This window comes from Gobio gobio (genome assembly GCF_949357685.1).
Source record: "Gobio gobio genome assembly, chromosome: 19".
Classification (NCBI taxonomy): Eukaryota; Metazoa; Chordata; class Actinopteri; order Cypriniformes; family Gobionidae; genus Gobio; species Gobio gobio.
Window position 1 is genome coordinate 38371683 of NC_137112.1, and position 25098 is coordinate 38396780.

At 38.6% G+C, this 25098-nt stretch overlaps 1 protein-coding gene across 1 annotated transcript in view; it reads left to right on the forward strand.

The window, feature by feature from the left end:
* The window catches only part of cacna1ab (calcium channel, voltage-dependent, P/Q type, alpha 1A subunit, b), an 81183-nt gene that overhangs the window by 1193 nt on the left and 54892 nt on the right, over positions 1-25098 (forward strand). The window contains exons 2-17 of the mRNA XM_079844138.1: positions 583-722; positions 19575-19666; positions 19747-19922; positions 20006-20161; positions 20260-20363; positions 20827-20942; positions 21141-21182; positions 21296-21382; positions 21526-21732; positions 21921-22033; positions 22230-22342; positions 22898-23029; positions 23164-23236; positions 23414-23531; positions 23976-24043; positions 24165-24271. Of these exons, the coding sequence (XP_079700264.1) occupies positions 583-722; positions 19575-19666; positions 19747-19922; positions 20006-20161; positions 20260-20363; positions 20827-20942; positions 21141-21182; positions 21296-21382; positions 21526-21732; positions 21921-22033; positions 22230-22342; positions 22898-23029; positions 23164-23236; positions 23414-23531; positions 23976-24043; positions 24165-24271 (1844 nt within the window). The remainder of the gene's footprint in view (positions 1-582; positions 723-19574; positions 19667-19746; positions 19923-20005; positions 20162-20259; positions 20364-20826; positions 20943-21140; positions 21183-21295; positions 21383-21525; positions 21733-21920; positions 22034-22229; positions 22343-22897; positions 23030-23163; positions 23237-23413; positions 23532-23975; positions 24044-24164; positions 24272-25098) is intronic.

Consider the following 25098-nt stretch of genomic DNA (forward strand, 5'->3'; position numbering starts at 1 on the left):
CACTTAATTCTTGTGGGGACTTAACGTATTACGTACCTAATTTGGTCCCCATAATGTAGTGAATACCAGGTACACACACACACACACACACACACACACACACACACACACACACACACACACACACACACACACATGTTTGTTTTTGTGAAATGTGAGGACATTCCATAGGCGTAATGGTTTTTATACCGTACAAACCGTATTTTCTATCCCCTTACACTGCCCCTGCCCCTAAACCTAACCCTCACAGGAGACTGTGCAGTTCACTTTCTGTGAAAAAAAACTTGTTCTGTGTGATTTATAAGCAATTTGAAAAGTGAGGACATGGGAAAGTCCTCATATTTCACCCTCTTTTTGTAATACCTATGTCATACCCATGTCATTATACACATTTGTGTCCTGATATTTCACGAAAACATGCCCACACACAGACACACACACACACACACACATAGTTAAGGAGTAGTTTAACTGCCATATAAACATTATTTTATCTGCTCCTTTCTGTTCAAGCATGCACAGGACAATTTAAGAGTCACTTGTTAATAAATACAGGCACTGTGTGTTTTCTTTCTCTCGCAGGATGACACAGAGCCCTATTTCATTGCTATTTTCTGTTTTGAATCGGGCATTAAGATTCTTGCGCTGGGATTTGCCTTCCACAAGGGCTCCTACCTGAGAAACGGCTGGAACGTGATGGACTTTGTAGTGGTGCTCACGGGGTGAGTTAAACAAACACACTCACTGCATGGTGTCTGATGTCATTGCTTTTGTATACAAACTTCAGAGACCAAATGAAATATAATTTGAGCTGCTCGATTTATGAGTCAATCTAAATAATTGTTAGAGCGCTCTTTGAAATACATGATACTGTTTGGTCGATGGTGGCGTTCTCATGTCAAATATTTTTGTGTAATTGCATGTTCAGTGAGGGACTGAACATTCAAATTGGAGTGGCTCTTTTTGACAGATTAATTAAAAGAGTCATTTGTTCATGATTCAGACTAAATTAGTCATTATTTTTACTTTTGCATGCAGTCAGAAATGACAAAAAACACTTTTTGTCTGTGTTTCCATGGCCTTTTTAAGCTCTTAGCTTGTATGTAAAATAGATGATAGATCCATTGATTGCCTTATGACTGCACATTATCGGTAACATGTATGCTAAAAGATTTACTTTTCGCATGGCCTAAATTAGCCCAGTGAAAGACACACCCCCTCTGGAACTCTCTGTGCAAAGCAACACTACGTACACAGCAGAGGTCTGGTTGGACACTGGCTCCCTCATGCCTTAATGAGCACACACACTCACACACACACACACACACACACACACGTGGATTCTCAAACACAGGGCGGATCACAGCAGCACTGTAGGGAGCAACCATCAGGGCACGTCTGAAATGTCACCTCACAGGGAAGCAGAGAGAGAGAGCGAGAGAGGGAGACAGGAGGGTGTGTTGTAGTATTGCAGTTCTAAAGAAGGGCAGGGTCATGTGACTCCATTACTCCATTCCCCTGGGCTTTGAAATATTGGAAAATTAGAGGAGAGAGAGAGAGAGAGAGAGAGAGAGAGAGAGAGAGAGAGAGAGAGAGAGAGAGAGAGAGAGAGAGAGAGAGAGAGAGAGAGAAGGTGTTGGTTGATGTGGAAAGATGTATAGACTGGAGGAGAAGGAGATGAGAGGCTGAAGAATCCACAATGGAGTGAAAATCCTGAAAAGCTCATTTATGCTGGTTAGTGCTGGTTTGGTTGGCAAAATGCTTGTCCACTAGCATCAGCATTATGATTGAAAAAGGGGGGCTTGCTGGTTAAGCTGGTTAAAGGACTAGTTCACCCAAAATGAAATATCTGTCATCATTTACTTGTTGTTCCATACCTGTATTGCCCACTTTCATACGTGGAACGCAAAAGTCTGAACTGCTCTTTTCCATAAGTGAATGGTAACAAATTTGTATCTATTGCCACTGACTTTGTATTAAAAAAAATATATTTTTATACACACTATCATTCAAAAGTTTGGGGTCAGTAAGATTTTTTTTATTGATACTTTAATTCAGGTAACAAAGGTAACAGTAAATGCATTTATACATTAATGTCCTTTTAACTTAAAAAAAAAATCTAGGTTTCCACAAAAATATTAAGCAGTACAACTGTTTTCAACATTGATAATAATGAGAAATGTTACTTGAGCTCCAACTCTGCATATTAGAATGATTTCTGAAGGATCATGTGACGCTGAACACTGGAGTAATGATGCTGAAAATTCAGCTTTGCCATCACAGGAGTCAGGACTAAATTATATTTAAAAGTATATATTAAGATAGAAAACATTTATCATATTATAAATGATAAATTATAATAATATTTCTCAATATTATTGTGATCAAATAAATGCAGTCTTGTTGAACACAAGAGACGATTTAACCTCAAACGTTTGAAGGGTATCGTAAATGTATTTTAAGTGTAAGAAAGTCATACAGGATGAGAATGACTTGAAGGTGAGTATATTGACAGAATTTTTTTGGGGTTGAACTGTCCCTTTAAGAAGACTGTACCTTAAAGGACACCAACATACCAGCATCCAAAACGCACCATGCACTGTTGACCAGCAGTGCTTGTCTTTTCAACAGGGAACTAGTGAAAATAGAAATGATAGGAGGAAGGACAGAAAAAAAACTAGAACATGGAGGATAGAGGTGGAGGGGGAAGGGAGAACGAGGGAAATGTAATGGAGCAGGGCGAGCGGGTGTGTGTGTTTTCGTTAGCTGCTGCAGTAACCTGCTTTTCACTACTGCAGATGATCAATCAACTAGCCCCGCTTTTAGACACAGCCAGATCGTCACACACACACAAGCAGCTGTGAAACTGAACATGGCTAATCATTAACTACGTCCTCAATACTCACATTTTTACTCACGTCGACTGCTGTGTGCGCATATTGGACACATTTGTAAGCATCAGCTGACTTTCACAGCAGTATCTGTGTTAGTGTGATTTTGTGTGTGTGTGTATTAGAGAGAAAGAGCTACTCTTTGATGACACGATGCATCCTCCACCATGCTGCTTCCTGTAGCTTTGATTTTTGTTTGCATTCAGACTCATACACACCTTTACTTGAAACAAACAGGCACGCATACTGTCATGTTGGACTGCCATGTTGTGTCAATTGTAGAAGCAAGTGATTGTGTGTGTGTGTGTGTGTGTGTGTGTGTGTGTGTGTGTGTGTGTGTGTGTGTGTGTGTGTGTGTGTGTGTGTGTGTGTGTGTGTGTGTGTGTGTGTGTGTGTTTTTTCTCTCTTTCTGTCCAAGAGAGCATTTATTTGATTTGATTTGATTACATATTTTATATTTAACCTTTTATTTAAATTAAAATAAGATCATTTAAAATGTTTTATATATTGAATATTTATTAAAACATTTATTAACATTATATATGTTTTACCAGCACAGACCTTTACTTTTAGATTTGTTCCCATTTTCTAGTGACCCAGCAGCGTAGAAACTAGGGATGCCACAGTTCTCAATATAATATTGAACTGTTCGGTACGGCATTCACGGTTCAATACGCGCTTGTGAATTGCTTTTTGTTTCGGTTTTGCATTTAATTAATTATTTTTATTTCCCTCCGAATTGGCTCTGTTCGAGTGTGCCTGTGAGTCTACGCGCTGATATGAGCAAATTTCCGATCACTATGCATTAAAGTTAGGGGGTGTTTAGCCACGCTTGCAATGCTGGTGTCAGATTTCACACTTTTACAAAGCGGTGAAGAGAGGCTGCAGTGCGCACCAACATCTTTCAAATCTGTGGTGTGGGTGGGGTGTGCAGTTATCATGATTTTTGATCGTGGACGATTAAAATGTCTCCAAAATCTGCTTTTTAAAAAAAACATTGTACACAGTACACATTCTATCATTTGCCTCCATACCAATATACTGAACAACGCGACATACATTCACATCACACGTTAGTGGTAGAGTTATACTCACGGAACACTATAGTTATTTACACTCACGAAAGTTCATTATTTGCATGCGTTTTAAAGCCTTGCCGGTTAAACATTTCATTCGCATGCTTATGCACTGTTTTTAACATGCGCTTTTCTGAGCGTGCACACTAAAAGCCTGTCAAACACGTGATTACTGGACTAAGTAGTCGTACTGCGCTAATACTGTCAAATACACACAAGGTTAACATAAACACAGTCGGTTATGTCTAAAGTGAAAGTAAAATCGCGTGTGTCTGTATATTAGATGCGAGCAGGTCTTAAATTGACAGCAGCGCAGCCTAGTTAACACGCTGCCGTTTCTCCTTAAAGGGACAGTTCAATCTAAAATGATGTCATTATTTATTCACTCTAATGTTGTTCCAACCCTGTATTAATTTCTTCTGTTGAACACAGACAGTTCAATACCAGTTTGGTTTCCAACATTCCTCAAAATATATTTAATGTCCAACAGAAGAAAGAGCTTTATTCAGGTTTAAAACAACCTGAGCATGAGTAATCGCTGACAGAATTTTCATTTTTGAGTGAACTATTCCTTTATTGTTAAGAAAACAACAAAAGACAAAGAGAAAATCACTCACTGCTCTTGACTGAAAAACTTTAATACAGTAGCTTAAATAAGAAACAATGTATATTTTATAATGAAGTCTATGTAGTGTTTTATTTTTACATTTACTCATTCAATGTTATACTTAAATGCTGCTGTACAGCTCTGAGCTGCCATTATACTATACACTAGGAATATGTACAAGGGTTTTTAAGTAAAGTTTTAAGTTTAAGTAAGGTTTTTCAAGTCTTTTAAGTAAAATAAATAAAAGAGAATTGCAAAAAAAAAAAACATATTTTTCTCCTTAACCTCTTGCTGTTCCTGTCGCCTAAGAATAGAATAGCAAAAAACACTGATGTGACAAGCTATCAGAACCGAACTGAAAACCGTGGTTAAAAAAACGAGGTATGTATTGAACCATGGACCAACTGTATTGTTGCATCCCTTGTAGAAACGGTCTAAAATACATTTCAACTTTGATTTGACTATAAATATTGTGATGTGATTTTAGTCCAGTAGTCCAAATTTGATGAGGTAGGTAATGGGCGCTAGCCATAGCAGGATTACTGCTTACTGCTTGCACAGTTGTTCAGTCCACTGCCAACATTACCAGCTGGCAGAAGCTTTTTCTTGGTCTTAAAGTTGTTGTTTCACAGAGCCAATTTTCCTCATTCTGCAGCCATGCAAAACACAACTCTTTAAACATGATTAGCTATTTCTAAAAATGTGAGGACATGTCCGTTATATTGCCCTAAGGAGGCCGATATAATATCTAGTTCAGTCATAAATGCTGATTGGTCAAAAGCTAATTGGCTTTTGAGATTGAGATTGCTTGCTTAAAGGCCAAAAATACAAATTCTGTAATTTATTACTCACCCTCATGTTGTTCCAAACTCGCAAGGCCTTCGTTCATCTTCGGAACACAAATTAAGATATTTTTGATGAAATCTGAGAGCTCTCCGACCCCTCCATAGACAGCAACGCAATTGACACTTTCAAGGACCAGAAAGGTAGTAAAGACATTGTTAAAATAGTCCATGTGACTGCAGTGGTTCAACCATAATTTTATGAAGCGACGAGAATACTTTTTGTGAGCAAAAAACAGACAAAAATAACGACTTTATGCAACAATTTCTTCGCGTCTGTGTCCTAGGCCGTTTACGTTGTTAGCGCAGTGCAGAGCTTCTTAGTTGTACGTCATTCAGAGACTCACCATTGGCCGATCATGTTCACGTGAGCACCACGATGCATGCGTGTGATGCTGACGCAGGAGTTAGCCAATGGTGAGCCGTTTTTCTGACGTATAACTAGGAAGCAATGCACTTGCAGTAAAAACATAAACTGTGTAGGACACTGACACAGACGAGAAGAAATTGTTGAATAAAGTCGTTATTTTTGTTTGTTTTTTGCGCACAAAAAGTATTCTCGTCACTTCATATAATTAAGGTTGAACCACTGGAGTAACATGGACGATTTTAATGATGTCTTTCCTACCTTTCTGGGCCTTGAAAGTGTTCATTAAATTGCTGTCTATGGAGGAGCCTGAGAGCTCTCGGATTTCATAAAAAATATCTTCATTTGTGTTCTGAAGCTGAACGAAGGTTTTGCGGGTTTGGAACGACATGAGGGTTAGTAAATAATGACAGAATTTTTGGGTGAACTAACCCTTTAACATTTTATTTAGGGCTGGGTATTGACACATTTCACAATTCTATTCGATTTCGATTCACAAGCTTGCAATTCGATTTGATTTCGATTCAATATCGATTATTTTGGATATATATATCAAGTACAATACATGGCAAATTTACTCAAGGAAAACAAATCTCTGAACTAATGCTGTAAACTATGGGAGTCAGTTGTAGCCTTTAGGCTACATTAGCCTACTATAATATTGAAGGTAAAAATTAACGCATTTGTATACAAACACTTAGATTACACTCAATTATGTTTTTTTTATAATAATAAAGTTAAAAATATTAACTTTACAATTAGATAAACATATTTCTACTCCAATTCGTTTTTTGAAATATAAACATTTAAATGGTGGCTGTCAAAAACTTGCCAGATTTATTCAAACATGCATTAAATATTGAAAAACATTAACAATTATAATGAATATGTAATATGGTGCATATATTTATCAAAATGCCTCTTAGAGTCTCTTAAAACTCCTCTCTAGAGTTCATTTTTCTAGCGGACTTTATGGACACTGGATATGGTTTTTCTGAGGTAAATGTGACAAATGTTTTAATGTTACAAGTCTTTCCACGGTTGAAACTGCTTGAACGATTCCATGTGACATGATACAGATTTCGGTAAGTTGTACTCAATCTTTTAACACACTTTCAAATACTCATTCATGTATAGTTCACGCTGTAACCGGTATTAAGGCGGAAGAGAAGATCAGTTCATGTGCTCAGCCACTTCTCTTGAGCTGAGCTGCGCCAAAGCGATCTCAAGCCACAGTGCCAAAACGGTATTTATGTTTTTGAATTTGGTAATAAAATGGACGTCATTTGAAATCTGAGACTTCGTTTCATATCAATAGTAACAAAGCACAAAGATTATTGCAATTTATTGGATGGCAGGTGCGCTACTATGTCCCATTCATTCATCAACTGAAAACAGGATGACTAATCGAGTCTTGGGATTTAAGAATAGATATCGGCTCGTAAAAATGAGAATCGATTAAAATCGAGAAAACAATATTTTTTACCCAGCCCAAATTTTTTTATGAAATTTTCATACCGTCCCATCCCTAGTAGTGTTGCAGATCTAGTCCGACAAAGAGCAAATGCATTTACAGCGTCATATTCAATAACATGCTAAGACTATTCCGAGAGTTGTCATATTTGAACTATGACTGTGATGTAATAAAAACTGGCTGCTACAGTAGTTTGAGGTTGTTTAGCCTTTCGACTGGCAAGGAAATCAGAATTGCTTTGTGTTTGATTAAAATATAGAACTCCAGTTAGAATTAGTCTGAAAATAATGACCAGAATATTGGACACTGATGTCATTACATTTCATTGTTCCCTCTCACATGCTCTTACGTTTAGCCGTGGTTGTCCGTTTTCAGTGTCTGAAATGCTCTTTAGTGTCAGTTGAACAAGGATGTTGCTACTGACAAGAGCTGTGGTTGCAGTACTCCCTCGAGTGCCTCTCCATCAGCTCGAAAACTCTAGTTCTACATTTTAGTTTCACCTCGTAGATTTTACATCAAGACATCAATGAAGCTTGACAGCAGAGTGACAGACTCTCATGACCTCTGAGCAGAGTTTGCTGCTGGTCACAGAGCGGTCACTGGTCACAGCGGACAGTCTGAAAGCGCTCCTGTTGAATCTGCATTTAAGTAGTTGACAAATAATGACATGAACTTGCTTTTTTCAACATCAGGATTTTTTTTCAAAGTCAGTAAATGTGTGTTTGTACATAATGAAAAGACATGAATATAAAAGTGATGCATATATAATTTATAATATACATATATGTGTATCTAATAAAAAAAAAAGAATAATGAACAATATTTGTTTTTAATTTAATTTAATTTTTTCTTATTTTAAATAAATTCTGCACCATTTAGTAGGGTTGGGCAGTATATCAAGTTTGTACGATATATCGATATATATTTATTATAAACGATATGGAATAAGACAATACGTTTAAATCGATATACAGTAGTTTGATACGAGCGCATCTGAAAAATAGCGGAGGAGTGAACTATTGCGGGGAAGGTGCATAATCCGCTTTGTCCTAAACATTGGCCATGCTTTATATTAAGGGCTTCAAAATAAGTAGTAAGATATAGTTAACACATAGTTTAAAGCAGCTTGCCCCGTCAAATAATCTAACCGATAGGCCTACATGTGCTGACAGATAGATACTTGCGATGTTTAATGCGTTTTACTCAGGGTTGTGGTATTTTACTCAGTGCATATCTTACATTTCACAGGTATACACAACTATAAATGTTCGAAAGCCATGCAAATATTTCCATTTTGCTGTCAGGAGAGGGCAAACTTTCTGCAAGCGAATCTTCACTAAACTTCACAGACTTCAATGAACGAGCGCCACCGCACACAAACAGACTAAAATATACATATTGCTAAAATATATGTATTTTGGAGAATAAATGTGCCTTATTTAAAATGTTAAACCTACAAGCAGGGCTGAACATTAGCACTCGCCAACCGGGTTGAATTTTATGTATAATGTATACTTTTCTCAATTGTAGTCTTTTAAAAAGACATCATGTCAAAAATATTGATTTTTCAATACAATATCATCCCTCTGATAGCGAGTTGACACACAAACCCGCCTCCACTCGCTCGTTTCATTTTCTCCGGATGAATATTGTTGGTGTTACAGGGCTTGAATTTCGGCGTGGGATTGCACATAATTTGCACATAATTTTACTCTTAACCCTTTTGTGCTCACAGCCAATGTGCATGCACATAAAGCCGCCTCTCAGTACTAAATTGAGTTCTTTTTCGCTGCTTATTGTGCTTAAACAGTCAAATACACACAACATAATGTCAAAATGCCGGTCTTGGCGAGTATTCACGTGAATGCAGTCAGTTATGTTTAAAGTAAACGTAAACAGTTGAGAAAGAAAACGCATGTGTAACAGTATAATGGATCTGTGAGTCAGGTCTTAAAGTAACAGCAGCCTAATATACCTGACAAATTATGAGATAATATAAAAAATATCTATATGGCAGTTTTGGTATCGATGTCAAAATTGTGGCAACCACTAGCCACAGTGGCTGGTGAGCAAAAATGTTAATGTCAAACCCTGCCTAAAAGTAAGGGAAATTTTATGATAGCAGAAACTGTAACGTGACTATTGTAATGGGGTAATCACGGCTAATATAATTTGTCTGTTTTTATTTAATAACATTTTTAGTTTAGTAAATTTAAAAATGAAATCATTATTTTTGTTTTTAGATTGTAATGTTACAATGTTAGAATGTTATGTGATTTTTACCCTTTTTTGTACATAATTGGCTAAAAAGCATAGCCTGCATGGTTACATTCACTATATTTGTTTTCATAGCTTTGAATATGAACATTGTTTGTAGGACAACAGGCAGGATGTAAAATAACATTTTAAAATGCTTATAAAATACCCAGATACAATATATTGGCATTCATCCCAAAAAATACAGAGATTTTTTTTTATGCCTTATCGCTGAGTCCTACCATTTAGTAGTCCTTCCATTTTGAACCAATACCGTTATTAGTTCCCTATCACATTCTGCATTACCATTGCCACTGCTTGTGCACGTGTTGCCAATGTACAGCTCTTACTTGGCAGATTCCTGAGTCGTGACTGCGCTGGCTATTGGCTGCCTGCTCCGTGCCAATCTGTGACTTCACTACTGGCACACAGAGCGAAGAGAGACAGGGAGGAAAAGAGCGAGAGAGTGAGCAAGACTGAGAGAACAACACCATGGTTTAGCCTGTAGAAGATTTCTCAGTTTCTGGACACACCTTAGCGCTGCCATGTGCAGCTGTTTCCATAGCGATGTTATGTAATAAGAGAGAACCATGGAAGGCCAGAGAAGACACCACTCTTTTTGCTTTTCTCACTTTATCGTTCTCTCTTACACTCTCTGGTTTGCCCTCTCCCTATGTCTACACTTACATATAGTCACTTCTTTTAAAAATATGGAGAGGAGAAGAGATTTAAACATTAATATGGATCAAGATGAGTGGTTAAATTGGGCTTGAACAACATGGAACAGCATTCTGTTACATTTGATTAAAAAAAGACATTAATTTGCAGTTTGTGTGTTAATGCAATCCGTTCATGCAAGCAGTCCAGTTTCACACTGTCACCATGGCTCCGCCTCTGAAATTACCTTCTACTTAACCACTTTTTTTTTCATAATCCAATCAATTCCCAAGACTAGGAATATGTCAGTTAATGGAAGCAAAATGTGTTCGAACTGTTTCACATTGACCTTATATATATATATATATATACAGAAAGTAGTATTTTCTTGTAAAACATAATCTAAATATCTGTGTAATTTAAATGAGTTAGAGAAATCTGGTTTGCCTCCCTAATCCTGATTCTTCCAATTGTCTGCATCATTTCCGCCAATATCCCTAAATGATTTCCAAAGAGACAGTGTGAACTTGTGGGGTTGTGTCTACATGATCTTTTTTGAGAACATGTCCAGGAAGTTATGTCTGTGTTAACGGTACCGTTGCGCCGACCGGACACCAGGTTAAAAGCGTGTTTCAGGAATAGATGCACTTTAAGTGAAGTGTGTTTGTGCGTGAGTGTGTGTTGATGTTAGAATAAGTGTGTTTCAGGGTGAGTGTGTGGTTAAGCCCTATATAGAGGTGAAGGGAAGGATGTCTTTCTCTAAATGACTGCAGAGCAATAATGATAATGGAAATGATGGCAGTGGTACAATATTCTCACAGGTAGAAAACCTCTCTCTCTCTCTCTCTCTCTCTCTCTCTCTCTCTCTCTCTCTCTCTGTCTTTCTCTCTCTCTCTCTCTCTCTCTCTCTCACCACACACACAACATGTTACACCCATTAACATACACCTTCTGCTTGTGTGTGCTGGTGAAGTTGCTCTTACTCTTGTCCTTGAGAAGGCCACACACATGCTGGTTGCCACATAAGGACAGGTGGGAAGGGTGACAACAGAAAGCCAGAGAGAGAAAGTAAGGCAATAATGGACGATGTGTGTGTGTGTGTGTGTGTGTGTGTGTGTGTGTGTGTGTGTGTGTGTGTGTGTGTGTGTGTGTGTGTGTGTGTGTGTGTGTGTGTGTGTGTGTGTGTGTGTGTGTGTGTGTGTGTGTGTGTGTGTGTGTGTGTGTGTGTGTGTGTGTGTGTGTGTGTGTGAGATAGTGAGAGACTGCATCATTGTGTTATGTAGTTGTAAAGGGTGAAAGAGGTTTTCCATGTTTCTCTCACTCTCATTTTTCTTTCATCACAAAAGTAACATTGCAAGAGGGGGACTAATAGGGGGAAAAGGAGAGGGCTGAGGGAGAGGTAGGGGGAACATGAGGATGCAAAGAAAGCGCGGGTGCTTGGTAACAAGGAGAGGAGAGGATTAGAGGGAGAGGGAGTGACCATCAGCTTTGTTGAGATCAGAAGGAGCAAAAAAACTTGATATTCTAGTACTTAGATATGACTTGGTTGCTCCTTCAATATAAGTCTAAAAATATTAAAGGATAAATTGTCCAAGGGTACATTGAAAAACATTTGATGTAGGAAACTCTCAGAAATTGCTAGTAAATTTCACAAATAATTAACCCCCCCCCCCCCCCCCCCCCCCCCCCTCCAAAAGAAAATCCTAAATAAAAAAAAGTGGACCAGTGCCCAAAAGGGAACTTTTTTTACTTTTCCTAAAAGCTTAGTTAATTTCTGACCCTGGTAAAAACATGGTTTACCTCAGTAAGCAACATGATTCTGGGTATCATTCATGTCTGTAGCACAAATAGTGCAGGTGAAGTTACACACCAAGGTGTAATACTTAGAGTTAAGTGTGAGCAATAATAACAGGGATGTCAGCTTTATCAGTGACTTTTCACACCTGAAAGTCCGCACCAAGGTCCGAACCAAAGTTCATGTTTTGATACATTTTATACATTTGGTTAGTTTTGGTTTGGTTTCACATTGCAATTATGCAAGCGCACTAAAGAACTTTACATGGCATACTTGCGTCCTGTCGCCATTATCTACGTGGGCTGCATCTTGACAGTGATTGTTTTGTAAATGGACGTGCATCTGACGTCAGCGTCTTTGTCAAGAATGAATGAACAGACGCATATTGTTGCCACTAGTGAACAGTGCGCATTGCTTGACTATTTATTTTAGTTTCGAATTGTTTTGTTTAGTGGATATTTCAAGCTTTCTATACACATATTTCTCATGTCTGAGTCTCGGTTTATTTATGTGACATGTTCAAGAGCAATGCAAGTGATCGTTCCGGCGCCTCCATGTCACGATATGCTTCTTATTTATTAAATCCAGGTAATTGGCTGGTGAAACACGATTAAAATTAAGATACAATTTATACAAAACAAAATTCACTTTAAAGAAAAGCTTCTACAAAACAAAACTTAATGAAGTGGTCAAAATAATTTCTGACCTTCTGTCTTCTGACATATTACGCATCTTTTCACTTTATATAATCAATATAGCCTAGAGGAAATTTAAAAATAACTTTATAATATTTAAACATAAACAGGAACTTCCTGTAAATGGTCTGAAAGTCCGAACCATGCAGAAAATGCTTTCGCACTAGAAACGAACCAAACCTTTATTCAGTTTGATCCGGAGACTACCTCTTTTCGTTTGAACAAATTTCGTCTGTTCCATGGTCTGGGGGAGGTTTCACACCTGTAATTTTGATTCAGACCTAACTTAAAAGTCCGAAAATCCGGACCAAACAAGGTAGGTGTGAAAGGATAAGAAAGAAAGCTAAGTCAAGGAGGAGGAGAATACCATTTAGGAACCGTTGATAAGGAGTTAAGTAATATCATCTTCCCAGTGGTGAAAATGATCTCTTCCAGCAGTCTGTTACCATGCTAATCAGATCAAACTCTCACACATTAGTCCTATATGAGAAGTTAACAAAGAAGAAACCTATTCCACCACAAACAAGAGGCCAGTTTTACAAACTTTGTTTCAAGAATATAGATTGTGATACCAGATCTCTGTCACACTCCCCAAACAAACACCCTCACGTACCGCACAAATGCACTGTATTCCCAGATGCCCCGGCCTGAGTGTACAGCATTGAATAATGTAGAGTTCGGCTGCATATCAGCATGACCTAGATTCAGCATGAACGAAAAGCTGGAGGATTCCTGTGCCGTTTTATTGCAGGAACCAGCTGTTTTCACATGACGACAACATGAGCAACATGTAGAGGACATGCTAAAAGGTGGACTTTATGTAGTCAGTGGTTAAACTGTGGATAAGTATGACACTGTGGTCAGTCATAGAATCCGTATAAAAGAGATCAATCGAAAGGGGACACTTTATCTCTCACTCCTGGCCTGGTTGCCGCGGTAATACCGAGATTCCATCAATGACAGAGGGCCCGTTGCCACGGCAACGGTTATGAATGAGAGGAGGCTGGTAACCGTGGAGACTCCGTAAAAGAGGAATCGCCGGTTGCTATGGTGATGCCGTGAATGGGGAGAGACCTGGTGGCGTGATGTTGGAGAGAGACTTCCACGGTCGTCATCAACATCTTCAATTTTTTTTTAAGTAAATGAGCAAGACAACGCAGAATCTATTCTTAGAAACATTCTTAAAGCATACACAAATTAACCTAATATATATTATCATACACATACAAACTGTAAACAATATTAGCCATTTCACTAGATCATAGCCACGCCCTTTTTCTCATATTTGGGTTATGATATGTCTTTCGATTGTGCTAATTTTCTGATCATATGTGTAGGTAATGTTACAAACACAACACCTACAGTGCAATAGTGCAGAGAAGGAGTGATAAACTGGTGTAGGGAGAAAAAGTGAAAAGAGAAAGGCCTTTCGTCATTGTGTGTACTCTGATTGATTGTCAGGTTTTCCCCAGCAGACGAAGGCCTTGACGCTCCTGTGAATCCCACACTCCCTTCCTCTATCTCACCTTGTCATCGTCCTCTCCCTGGGGCCGGGAGGCTTTCTCTTTCCCTTTACCTCTCTCTCTGTTGCTCTGTCATTCTCAGGGCTAACCATGTGTCTTTCAATCTTTCCTCTCCAGTGTGTCCCAAATCACGCTTTATTCCCTTCACAGGACTCTCCCACTGGTGCTGAGAGAGAGGGCAGTGACTACCTCATGTAACACTGTGAGAAATACAGAGACTTATTTGGCAATTAAACGAGTACTTCACCCCTGGCAAAATGGGCTTTCAATAATACTTGGCTGGCTATACAGTAGAAAGGAGAAGAAAATGTTGAAATGGGTGCTACCTCCCTAAAGAAAACAAATAAAAAAAGGCTGTTGTTTTCCCTTTTGCCAAATAGGTAGGAAAACCTCAGCACCCATAATGCACTGGGTATTTTGCCATCCAAGGCCACTCCCACCAGTCAGCTTTGGATACATTTGACCAGAGTCAAGCCACATTGCTTTAGTAGCAAAAACTTCTTAGCAAACTTTTAATCATTATGGTGTCGACTTGTATTGTTTTAAAGAGTAAACGTTTAGTGGGATTGAGTTACTTTCGGTTTCCAGTGAAGGATCCAGAGTATTGTAGACAGCAGTTAAAGGCTGCAAAGAATCATAAATACGTAGAGAACGCCTCAAGGGAAAATCTAAAAAACCTCAGTGTTTGTAGTCAACATTTCAAACTGGATGACCATGAACACAGTGTTTTAGGCCAAACATAGGGGAAAAACTGATAGAAACGGCTGTTCTGTCAGTTCCGCCCAAAGCAAAATGCTGTTGGATACAAGTAAGAAAGCTGTTGCTACAGTGTTCCATTTTACGATAATGCTGTTTAAAGAGTAGACAAAGTATAATATATTGTTCAGTGATAAACTCATGTTTTTCCATTGCCAACCACTATATACTCCCATATGTTCTTCAGAAAATATAAAAATGTAATTTAAAGATTCATTTATCAATCATAAATTGTACCTATTTCAGTATTGGCCAGTCAGTGTGTGTGTTGTGTTCAAAATAACATCCTGTTTCCTATGAAAGGGACTTTCTTTGACAGCTCACAACAGAGAGTTCTTATCAGCCAAATAGATGTGGACAGGCCCGCTCTTCTACTCTAACCCGAGCGCAAGGGCTGCAGCCTTTCTTTTCAAACTTTTGCACATATACACACACTCTTTTCCCCTCTCCATCTGTCTCAAACTTGCACACACTCCTCCCTCTAACACACACACGTCAGTCCACTCTTCCATCAAAAATACCGCAGGCCTTTTAGTGTGTAGTAGGATATCAGCGCAGTCAGCGGTGCTCTGTTATCCTGACTGCACTTACTGTACATAAAGTGTTCTTCACCGCCTGACCTGGAGGCAGTTTATCCCTTTCCGCATCTAAGTATTCACTGTTCCACAAAATAAAGTGTAAACTGATCTTATATCAGCAGCCGAAGCACTTTAGTCCTGATCTCAGATCAGTTCTTTAAGTGTCAAATGTAGATTTGCAACTGTCTCAGGCTTATTGAATCACACGAGATGGGTCATAAATAGGTGTTATTTGTTACATGAGACTTCAGATATATGTAAATGAATTACTGACCATTTCATCCAAATATCTCAGTTGGGTTGGCTCAAAGAGGGCACAGCCTGCTGGTCTGTGATCAGGTTTTCAATTTGGGTTTGGTTGTGAGTATTCGAGACAGATCCTATACGCTTATTATATAGAGTTGGCGCCACCTCATCCTCATTCTCAAAACATTATTGCACTATGTGACATCACAAAATAACTAATATGATTCAGATCATTGATTGAATTAGTCGCAATGTTCTTGCCAATGGAGCAGCTTAACAGGAAGAGCTGAAAAAACAGAAGACATTAGAGAATGAGTCAGGAGACAAGTTTGCTGAATTCGGTCCAGTCTCGCTTAAGTCCATCTATCCATTCTCTCTCTTTTCTTTTAGCTTACGTAGGTGTTTGCTGCATGTGATGGCAGAGCAGTTAAAGGCCTATTGACCGAGCCAGCGGCTGGCGCTCTATATCATAACCACTAATGAATGAGCTCTTAGCAACATTGGCATCGCTGCATATACAGGCAACAGCAGAAGGGAGTGAAAAAGTGTTGGAAAAAGAGCAAGAAAGGAGGGCTGCCTTCTAAATCCTGAATTCATTGTCATTGCTCAACTATAACTCTGTGTTATTGTTTGATTCTTTTTTTCTTTGAACTACAGATGTAAATTTTCGATAATTTTCAACCATTTTGTATGCATTTCCCAATACTCAGTACACTTTTTCAAATAAACAAAAAATTCAATAAGATATTTGTGGCGGGGTACGAGGGCAATGGGGGGATTTTAATGAAATTACTAGAATGATAAAAATTAAAATTGAATAGAATGATACCATTCACACTCTCCGACTACTCCACCCTGAGAATTTCACTCAAAGAATTAGAATGAACGGCCTACAAAGGCATACACAGGTTCGTATCACCAATAAGAGTCAGAGACATGGGCCACCGTACAAAAATAAACCCCTTATTGACAATTCTTTAATAAAAACAATATTAAAATGGATTTCGAAACATTTGTTCCCACCCAACTGGCCATTAAGGGTATAGGACAAAGTCATGTCAGGGAACTGACTTACCAGCAAAGGAAGAAAGTCAGACTAAACCACCCGCAAATGAAGAATCACTGTGCCGCACTGTGCATGCTCACACACAGACTTATGTTAATGAGGATGTGAGGAAGTGACACACTGTCCACCACCCAAAATAGAGCCAGTCCTCTGCCCCTGGTACTCAGGGCCGGCCCTGCCAAGACACAGAAAATACATATAAAAACATAAAACAATACTGTGAATTTGGGAGCTGGGTTAGTTATCTGGCTCAGTACGCCAAACAAAAAAAAACAAAAATTATCAAATATAGCAAACAATCCAGCAAATGCTTCCGGTTCTCACAGCTGAGAAAGGGAGTCAAGAATTCTCAAATACAGACCAGCACTTCTAGAACATGTACCTCGTATGACTAAAAGCACATTGTCCCTACCTTCTAGCCTGATGTCGTCATACTCAGATTCTAGTCAGAATAGAGTCTGATACTGCTCCATTGGGCTGTGATTATGAGGTGTGTTTCAACTGAACCAGGAAAGAAAATGCCTCTGCAGTCAATTGGATAGACCTACAACCAATCAGAGCAATGGAGCGACGCATAGTTGTCAACAGAACTCAACTGCACGCATGCTGAAAGAAGTAGAAGAAGAAGATGAGCGTAAACGATCTTTGCCGGTGTTGTAAAAAATAATTTAAGGATACACAGAATACTTACCAACACGATCATCATTTTTGAAAGAAATAGTAAAGATGAATGCGAATACGAACAAGTTCTCCGTTTAGGATTAGAACGAATTGAACCCAAGCGCTCTTTGGTGACGTGAATGCTTACGTTACTGTTTATCATCTGTCCATCATCGTATAAAGCCCACCCTGACAATTTCATTGGTCCGAACAGCTCTGGTTCGAGAATAGTTGCTCCACAATGGATCAAGTCTAGACCGAACTTCCCAGCCTCAAATGTTGTGGGCGGGGCTAAGTTCGGCTGGCATCCAGGCTACCTACCTTCTCCAGTGTCCACATCCAGTTCGTGAAACAGCGATAATTAACAAAGAACATATATTAAACAATTACAAAAAAACATACATTAAACAGAATGCACATCTCGTAACCAAAAACACATTATCATCTTCCAAACAACTAGCAGAGCATTCTCCTTACCGCCTTAGGTACCTACATCCGGTTCCTGGAAACAATGATGATAGCACGTTAACGACGCAGCGGTCTACCGAAAGTGAGACATATGCTCCTGTTTTTATCATCCCGCAGCTGATTCCAGGATGACACGATTCATCAGGCTCAAGTTGTGAAAGAATGGTTGGGAGGGAGCATGAAGATTAATTTTTACACATGAATGGGCACCTCTGAGTCCAGACCTTAAATTCACTTAAAGTCTTTGGGATGTGCTGGAGGAGACTTTACACAGTGCTTGACTCCTGCATTGTCATTACAAGATCTTGACCAAAAATGTATGCACCTCTTGATTGAAATAAATGTTATAATGTTACTTCCATCAAGAGTAAATGCATCAATATATATTATTTCATTTTTAAAGTATTGATAATGCATAAGCAACAAAATATAAAGGGACAAAAGACAAAAAAAGAGATAACAACAAGATATTAAAGATATTAAAAGGTGAATGCAGCAACTTTGGTCAGCCCTGATTGAATATGTTGCTACCTGACACACACACACACATTGAAATCAAAATTTAAGTTCTGGCCAGCATTTTTGGCTTTTAGTATGAATATGTTTGCCTTACTGTTGTCTTACATAAGCTAGTGTGCTCCAAAACAATAACACAATTAGCATTTAGAAGTTATAAGCATTTAAAACTTAGTCTCTCACTTAAGCCAATATGGATCAATGATTTTGATCACTCTGCACTTCAGTTTCTCATCAGATTTTCTGTCCAAGTGTCCCACCCTGTACATTTTAGATACAATAGATACTGAAGCTGTGGCAAAAATCGGTCATTTGTTAACACGTTTACTATTTTCTAAATGGTAAATGGCTCATAGTGCACTATATAGGTGATAGAGAACGATCCTCAGCCTGTAAATATCCTTTCCATTGGGGCGAATTAAGTCTTTTGGTTTCAAATTAGTGTCACACGCACACAGTCTGCTTCGGTCCAGAGACACGATAGCACAGAGCGGATCATATGTGCAAATCAGTGCATACAAGAAAAAGTATCGACCCATTTGAATTCTGCCCAGAATGCTATATTTTAACGTGGTATGGCGTTAGATTAGGAGGAGAAACAGTTAGAGATTAGGAGGAAACTGCAGGCTCAACGGCTCTCGCCGAGCTGCGATAGAAACTAAACACTATTGGCTATTTTTACAAAGGGGAGGAACTGTTTGATAAGTCCTACCCTATCTTCCTGTTTCTTTGTAAATTACACATTGAATAATTCTGCACATTTCAAGCCACTTCAGTGTGCCTTTAAAGATCAGATGATCAGACCAGTGTGTGATGTGAGAACAGAGCAGTGTGTGATCAATTATTTACCTGCGATTGACCTCTTCTCAGGTTAGTGTGTATGCATGTGACTGTACTATAGTTGGTGCAAATTTCTCCCCATAAATGAGATATGACAAAACTTCCCTTTGAAAGAGATTTGGTGAAGAAATTGTCATTTGGAATATAAACAGATGACTGAATACAAATGGAAGAGAAGAAAGTAAATTAAAGCTGTTGGGTTTAATGAACAGGCATTAACTGTTTTTTGCCTCCTTTCTCTGTTTTTTTCCTGTCTTCCAGTATCCTGTCCTCCGTGGGGTCAGAATTAGACCTGCGGACATTGCGAGCAGTCAGAGTGTTGCGGCCGCTAAAATTGGTGTCAGGAATTCCAAGTGAGTGTTCGTTCTGTCTGCGTCGATCTATGTTTGTCAGAGCTCTTTGAGCAACATGCAATAATGACATTACTCTCCAGGCCTGCAGGTGGTGCTGAAGTCCATCATGAAGGCCATGATTCCACTTCTGCAAATTGGCGTGCTCTTATTTGTGGCCATCCTTATGTTTGCCATTATTGGCCTGGAGTTCTACATGGGCAAATTCCACCGCACATGCTTCGACAATGTCACATGTGAGCTTTTCTCAAAGACAAAAGTAAAACAGTTGACCTTTGAATTGTATGCCTTTTACCAAACCCTGTGCATTTACATTATTCAGTTGAGATTTACGACGAACAGCCTTGTGGTGCTCGAGAGTGTCCGGAGGACGCGGAGTGCATGGGATACTGGATAGGGCCAAACTATGGCATCACGCAGTTCGACAATGTCCTTTTTGCCGTGCTCACTGTTTTCCAGTGCATCACCATGGAGGGTTGGACGGACATGCTTTATTACGTAAGAGTTAAAGCCCATGATTTAACACTGATTCCATTTTTTTTTAACTGTACTTTGGATCTAGATGACAATATCTGATAAATATGTGTGTATTACAGAGCAATGATGCCTTAGGGAGTGCCTGGAACTGGATGTACTATGTTCCCCTAATCATCATAGGATCCTTCTTTATGCTTAATCTGGTGTTGGGTGTCCTCTCAGGGTAATATCTATCTATCTATCTATCTATCTATCTATCTATCTATCTATCTATCTATCTATCTATCTATCTATCTATCTATCTATCTATCTATCTATCTATCTATCTATCTATCTATCTATCTATCTATCTATCTATCTATCTATCTATCTATCTATCTATCTATCTATCTATCTATCTATCTATCTATCTATCTATCTATCTATCTATCTGTCTGTCTGTCTGTCCCTATTGATCGTTCTTTTGCTCATCTATGTCTACTTATATCTATGTCTATATCGTTCTATCTGTATATCATTCTATTGTTCTATCAATCATTCTACCTATTTATTGTTCTATTGTGCCTGTTGTTCTATTCTATCTATTGTTCCATCCATCCATCATTTGTACAAAACAATGTTCCTGGATTTGTAGTTGCTAACTATACAGGTATCTTTCTGTCTGTCTTTTTTTGGTTTCCTCCCAGTGAGTTTGCCAAAGAAAGAGAGCGTGTGGAGAACAGAAGCGAGTTCCTCAAGCTCAAACGTCAGCAGCAGATAGAGAGAGAACTCAATGGATATCTGGAGTGGATCTGCAAAGCAGGTCTGTGCATAAAACACATAAACATATGTATAGATATCAATTAATGTCCTGAATTGTCTGCAGAATTTAACCATTAGTTTAGACTAGTTTGGAACTGTTGGTGTTTTTGCATTTAAGAAATACATGTAAAAATACTGGAAACTTAAAACTGAGTATACATCAGGCATTTATCAATGCTCTCTGTGTCTCTTTTTACAGAGGAGGTCATACTCGCTGAGGATGACAATGGCCCCAGTGACAGTAAGAATGTTCCTGTTTTGTGCATGCTAAAGAAAGTCACAGAATTCAAACATGCTCTAATGCCTAAAATGCAGTAATAATTCACAGGCGTCCCTGAATGTGTTTTTGCACAGGATCTCGTCGCAGGCCCACATTAAAGAAAAACAAAGCTGACCTTTTAAATCCAGAAGAAAGAGAGGACCACATGGGAGACGCAGTTGGTAAGAATCATTCAGATCATATAGGAAAGGAACTATAATTACTTAATATGTTTCTTTAATTTGAAAACGTAAAGATCTTACAATGTACATGCCAGAGCAAGTGATCTGAATGTTGTCACAATGCTATGTGCGTATGTTCTCAGGGTCACCTTTTGCTCGTGGGAGCATAAAGAGTGGGAAGGGTGACGGAACTGCATTTAACATGAAAGAGCGCCGCCTTCGCTTCTTGATTCGAAAGATTGTAAAGACTCAGGCGTTCTACTGGACCGTCCTCAGCCTGGTGGGACTCAACACACTGTGCGTGGCTGTTGTACACTACGATCAGCCCGAGCTACTGTCAGACTTCCTCTGTGAGTTGTTTGTTTGTACATTTGTTATGGTGGCAGACCTATTTTTGAATCTGGCCGGCATTATGTCCCATTGTCCATTTCAGTCCTCAAATAGTTTTTGGGTTTCCTCTACTTTTGCTCTCATTAAACACCTTCCTTCCTCACCGTTTCCTTTTCTCGCACTTTTTATCTTATCTCTTTTTCTCCAGATTATGCTGAGTTCATTTTCCTAGGCCTCTTTATGTCAGAGATGCTGATTAAGATGTACGGACTGGGGACGCGCCCTTATTTCCACTCCTCATTCAACCGTTTCGACTGTACCGTGAGTGCCCTTCTCTCTTGGCCCATTTAAAGTCTCACTTTCTCTCCCATTCGCTTTTTTTTTTTTTTACATCTCTGCCTCTGTTTTTAACCTCCGCAAGCTGCTGGCCTACATTAAATGCAGACTTGAGTTCTTGTTAGCCAGTCCTCAGAGTGTTCCTTATTTGTTTTGGGATTTGACTGTGTACGTGTTTCAGGTCATCGTTGGCAGCATATTTGAGGTGTTCTGGGCCATGGTAAAGCCGGGGACGTCCTTTGGAATCAGTGTGTTACGAGCTCTCCGACTGCTTAGGATCTTCAAAGTCACCAAGTGGGTTCTGTTTCTTTCATTTAATCTCAGAGTTGCCATCACAAAGTTTTGTTGTTGTTTTTTGTGTTGTCCCCCTCTTGAGATTTGAACCAAGTACAAGATTACACTGCTGATTTTTTTCATGTCTTCATTTGTGGTTTGTTTAGATTAAATGAATAGTTCAAACAAAAAACAAAAAAAAAGTCTCACTCATGTCGCTCCAAACTGCTTTCAACATGGAATACAAAAAGAGGTCATGCACACTGTTCACACTGCTCTTTTCCTTACAATGAAAGTCATTGGAAACTGGGGCTTTCAGTCTTTAATAATGACAATGAAAGCACCAAAGTAGTAGTCCAAATGCTATATTCCACATCTTCTAAAGCCAAATGACAGATTTGACTGAGGAAAATACTGGAATTTTAGCCATTTGTCAATCTGAGATTTAAGTAACATCAGGGGCATAAACGATGTTAGAATTTAACTTTTGTCTTTGTATATAAAACTGTCACAGTTTGTTATTTAAGTCTGTTATATAGTACTAAATGTATTTCTCTGTCTCTCTGTCTTTTTCAGATACTGGGCGTCTTTGCGTAATCTGGTAGTGTCTCTTCTGAACTCCATGAAGTCCATTATCAGTTTACTTTTCCTTCTCTTCCTCTTCATCGTGGTCTTTGCTCTTCTTGGCATGCAGCTATTCGGTGGACAGTCAGTATAGATCTACACCTCGCTGCCAACACCATTAATCAGTTTCTCAGTTAGATACAGACAACCAATCACTATGCATAGCATGTTATCATTGTAAAAGTCCATTTGATGTTTTTTCTTTTTTTTTTTGCCAGGTTTAACTTTGAGCAAGGCACTCCTCCCACAAACTTTGATACTTTCCCTGCTGCCATTATGACAGTGTTTCAGGTAGGTCATGTTAAAACCTGGCAATCTGCCTACACATACAGCATTCCAAGGTACCTACAGATAAAGAAAATAGCTAATTATACTTAAAAGAACTTATATGTGGATCAAATATGCATACATTCTGTTTTATGTGATAAAACAAAAACACCTGTTTATATATTGTATATGTTTATATAGATTCTAACAGGAGAGGATTGGAACGTGGTGATGTATGATGGCATTAAGTCTCAGGGAGGGGTGGACAAAGGAATGATCTTCTCCGTATTCTTCATTGTCCTCACACTCTTTGGCAACTGTATCCTTCTTAATCACATACAAACACACAAGCATTTTCGTTACTACATGACGGGTTGGTATATTTTTTTATGTTTTGAAAAAAGTCCTCACCATGGCTGTGTTTATTTTATAAAAATACAGTAAAAACAGTAATATTGTGAATTATTATCAAAATAATTCTATTTTAATATATTTTAAAATGTTATTTATTTCTGCGATGACAAAGCTGAATTTTTAGCTGCCATTACTCCAGTCTTCAGTGTCTGATTTGGTGCTCAAGAAACATTTCATATTATTATCAAAGTTGAAAACAGTTGTGCTGCTTTTATTATTGCTTATATTATTTCGACAACCTACGAATGTGGTTTGATTGATCCGGTAACGTATATTTAGAACTATCCTCTTATTATCAGGTCACAGTGTCTAAGTCCTGTCTGTTGTTTCTTAACGCCTGTCCTCTCAGACACACTACTAAATGTATTCTTGGCTATCGCTGTGGACAACCTGGCCAATGCTCAGGAACTAACTAAGGTTAAACACAATTTCTCAGTTTCATATTTACCATTCATTCTTCTCCCCAGAACCATTTAGCAAATTTTGATATGCCATGTATGGTTAGCGGCTGTCACTATTGTACTTTTTTATTTTCTAGGATGAACAAGAGGAAGAGGAGGCCACATCACAAAAGATTGCTCTCCAGAAAGCAAAAGAAGTGGCAGAAGTGAGCCCACTGTCTGCTGCCAACCTCTCTATTGCTGCGTGAGTTACTCTACACACTAAAAATCAACACCTTTACAAATACAGAAACACACACAAATTGGATATGGGTATGTTTCTTTTGACTTCTATTTGTCTTAATGGTGAATTGCAAAAACAATGACTGCCGTGGATCGAACAAACTGAATTCAGGGGACAATTTTTGCCAATGTTGTGCCCAAAAGTAATAGCTAGGTCAGAGACACACACACCATAGCAATGAAGCCCAGTTTTTCATAAATATTCATGATCAAAAGGTGAATTTCTTACAAGACACCTCTGACACTCAGTGACACATAAATACCATGAATATGCATACATATGCAAATGAGTCCTAATACACTGGCACATTAATATAAGAAACTGACATAGTATAGTACACTTTAACTTTATTACTGTAAGAGGCCTTGTCTTATGTCACATACATTTGATCTGGTACTGTAAGCTGGTTTAAATGCTTAAAGCCTAGCTTAGCTGAGTTTAGCTTAGTCTGTCAGCTTATTTTTATCATCTTGTTTGAGTAAATCCACTCTAATTCACTTTCCAGCAGACTTGCTCAAACCTGCCTGATCATACAGTATGAAACTCCCTCAGGACCATTTCTGTTTCTGTTAGGGATAGTTCACCCAAAAATGGAAATATTTGTCATTTGTATGTTGTTCCAAATCCTTTGTTATCCCCTTGACTTTGTTTTATTGCAAAGAACACAAAAATAGATATTTTGCAGTAAGGGTGTGAACCTACACTGGTCTCACGGTTCGGTTCGATTACGATTATCATGTCATCGATTCGGTTCAATTCGATATCACGATGCATCACAATGCATTGCC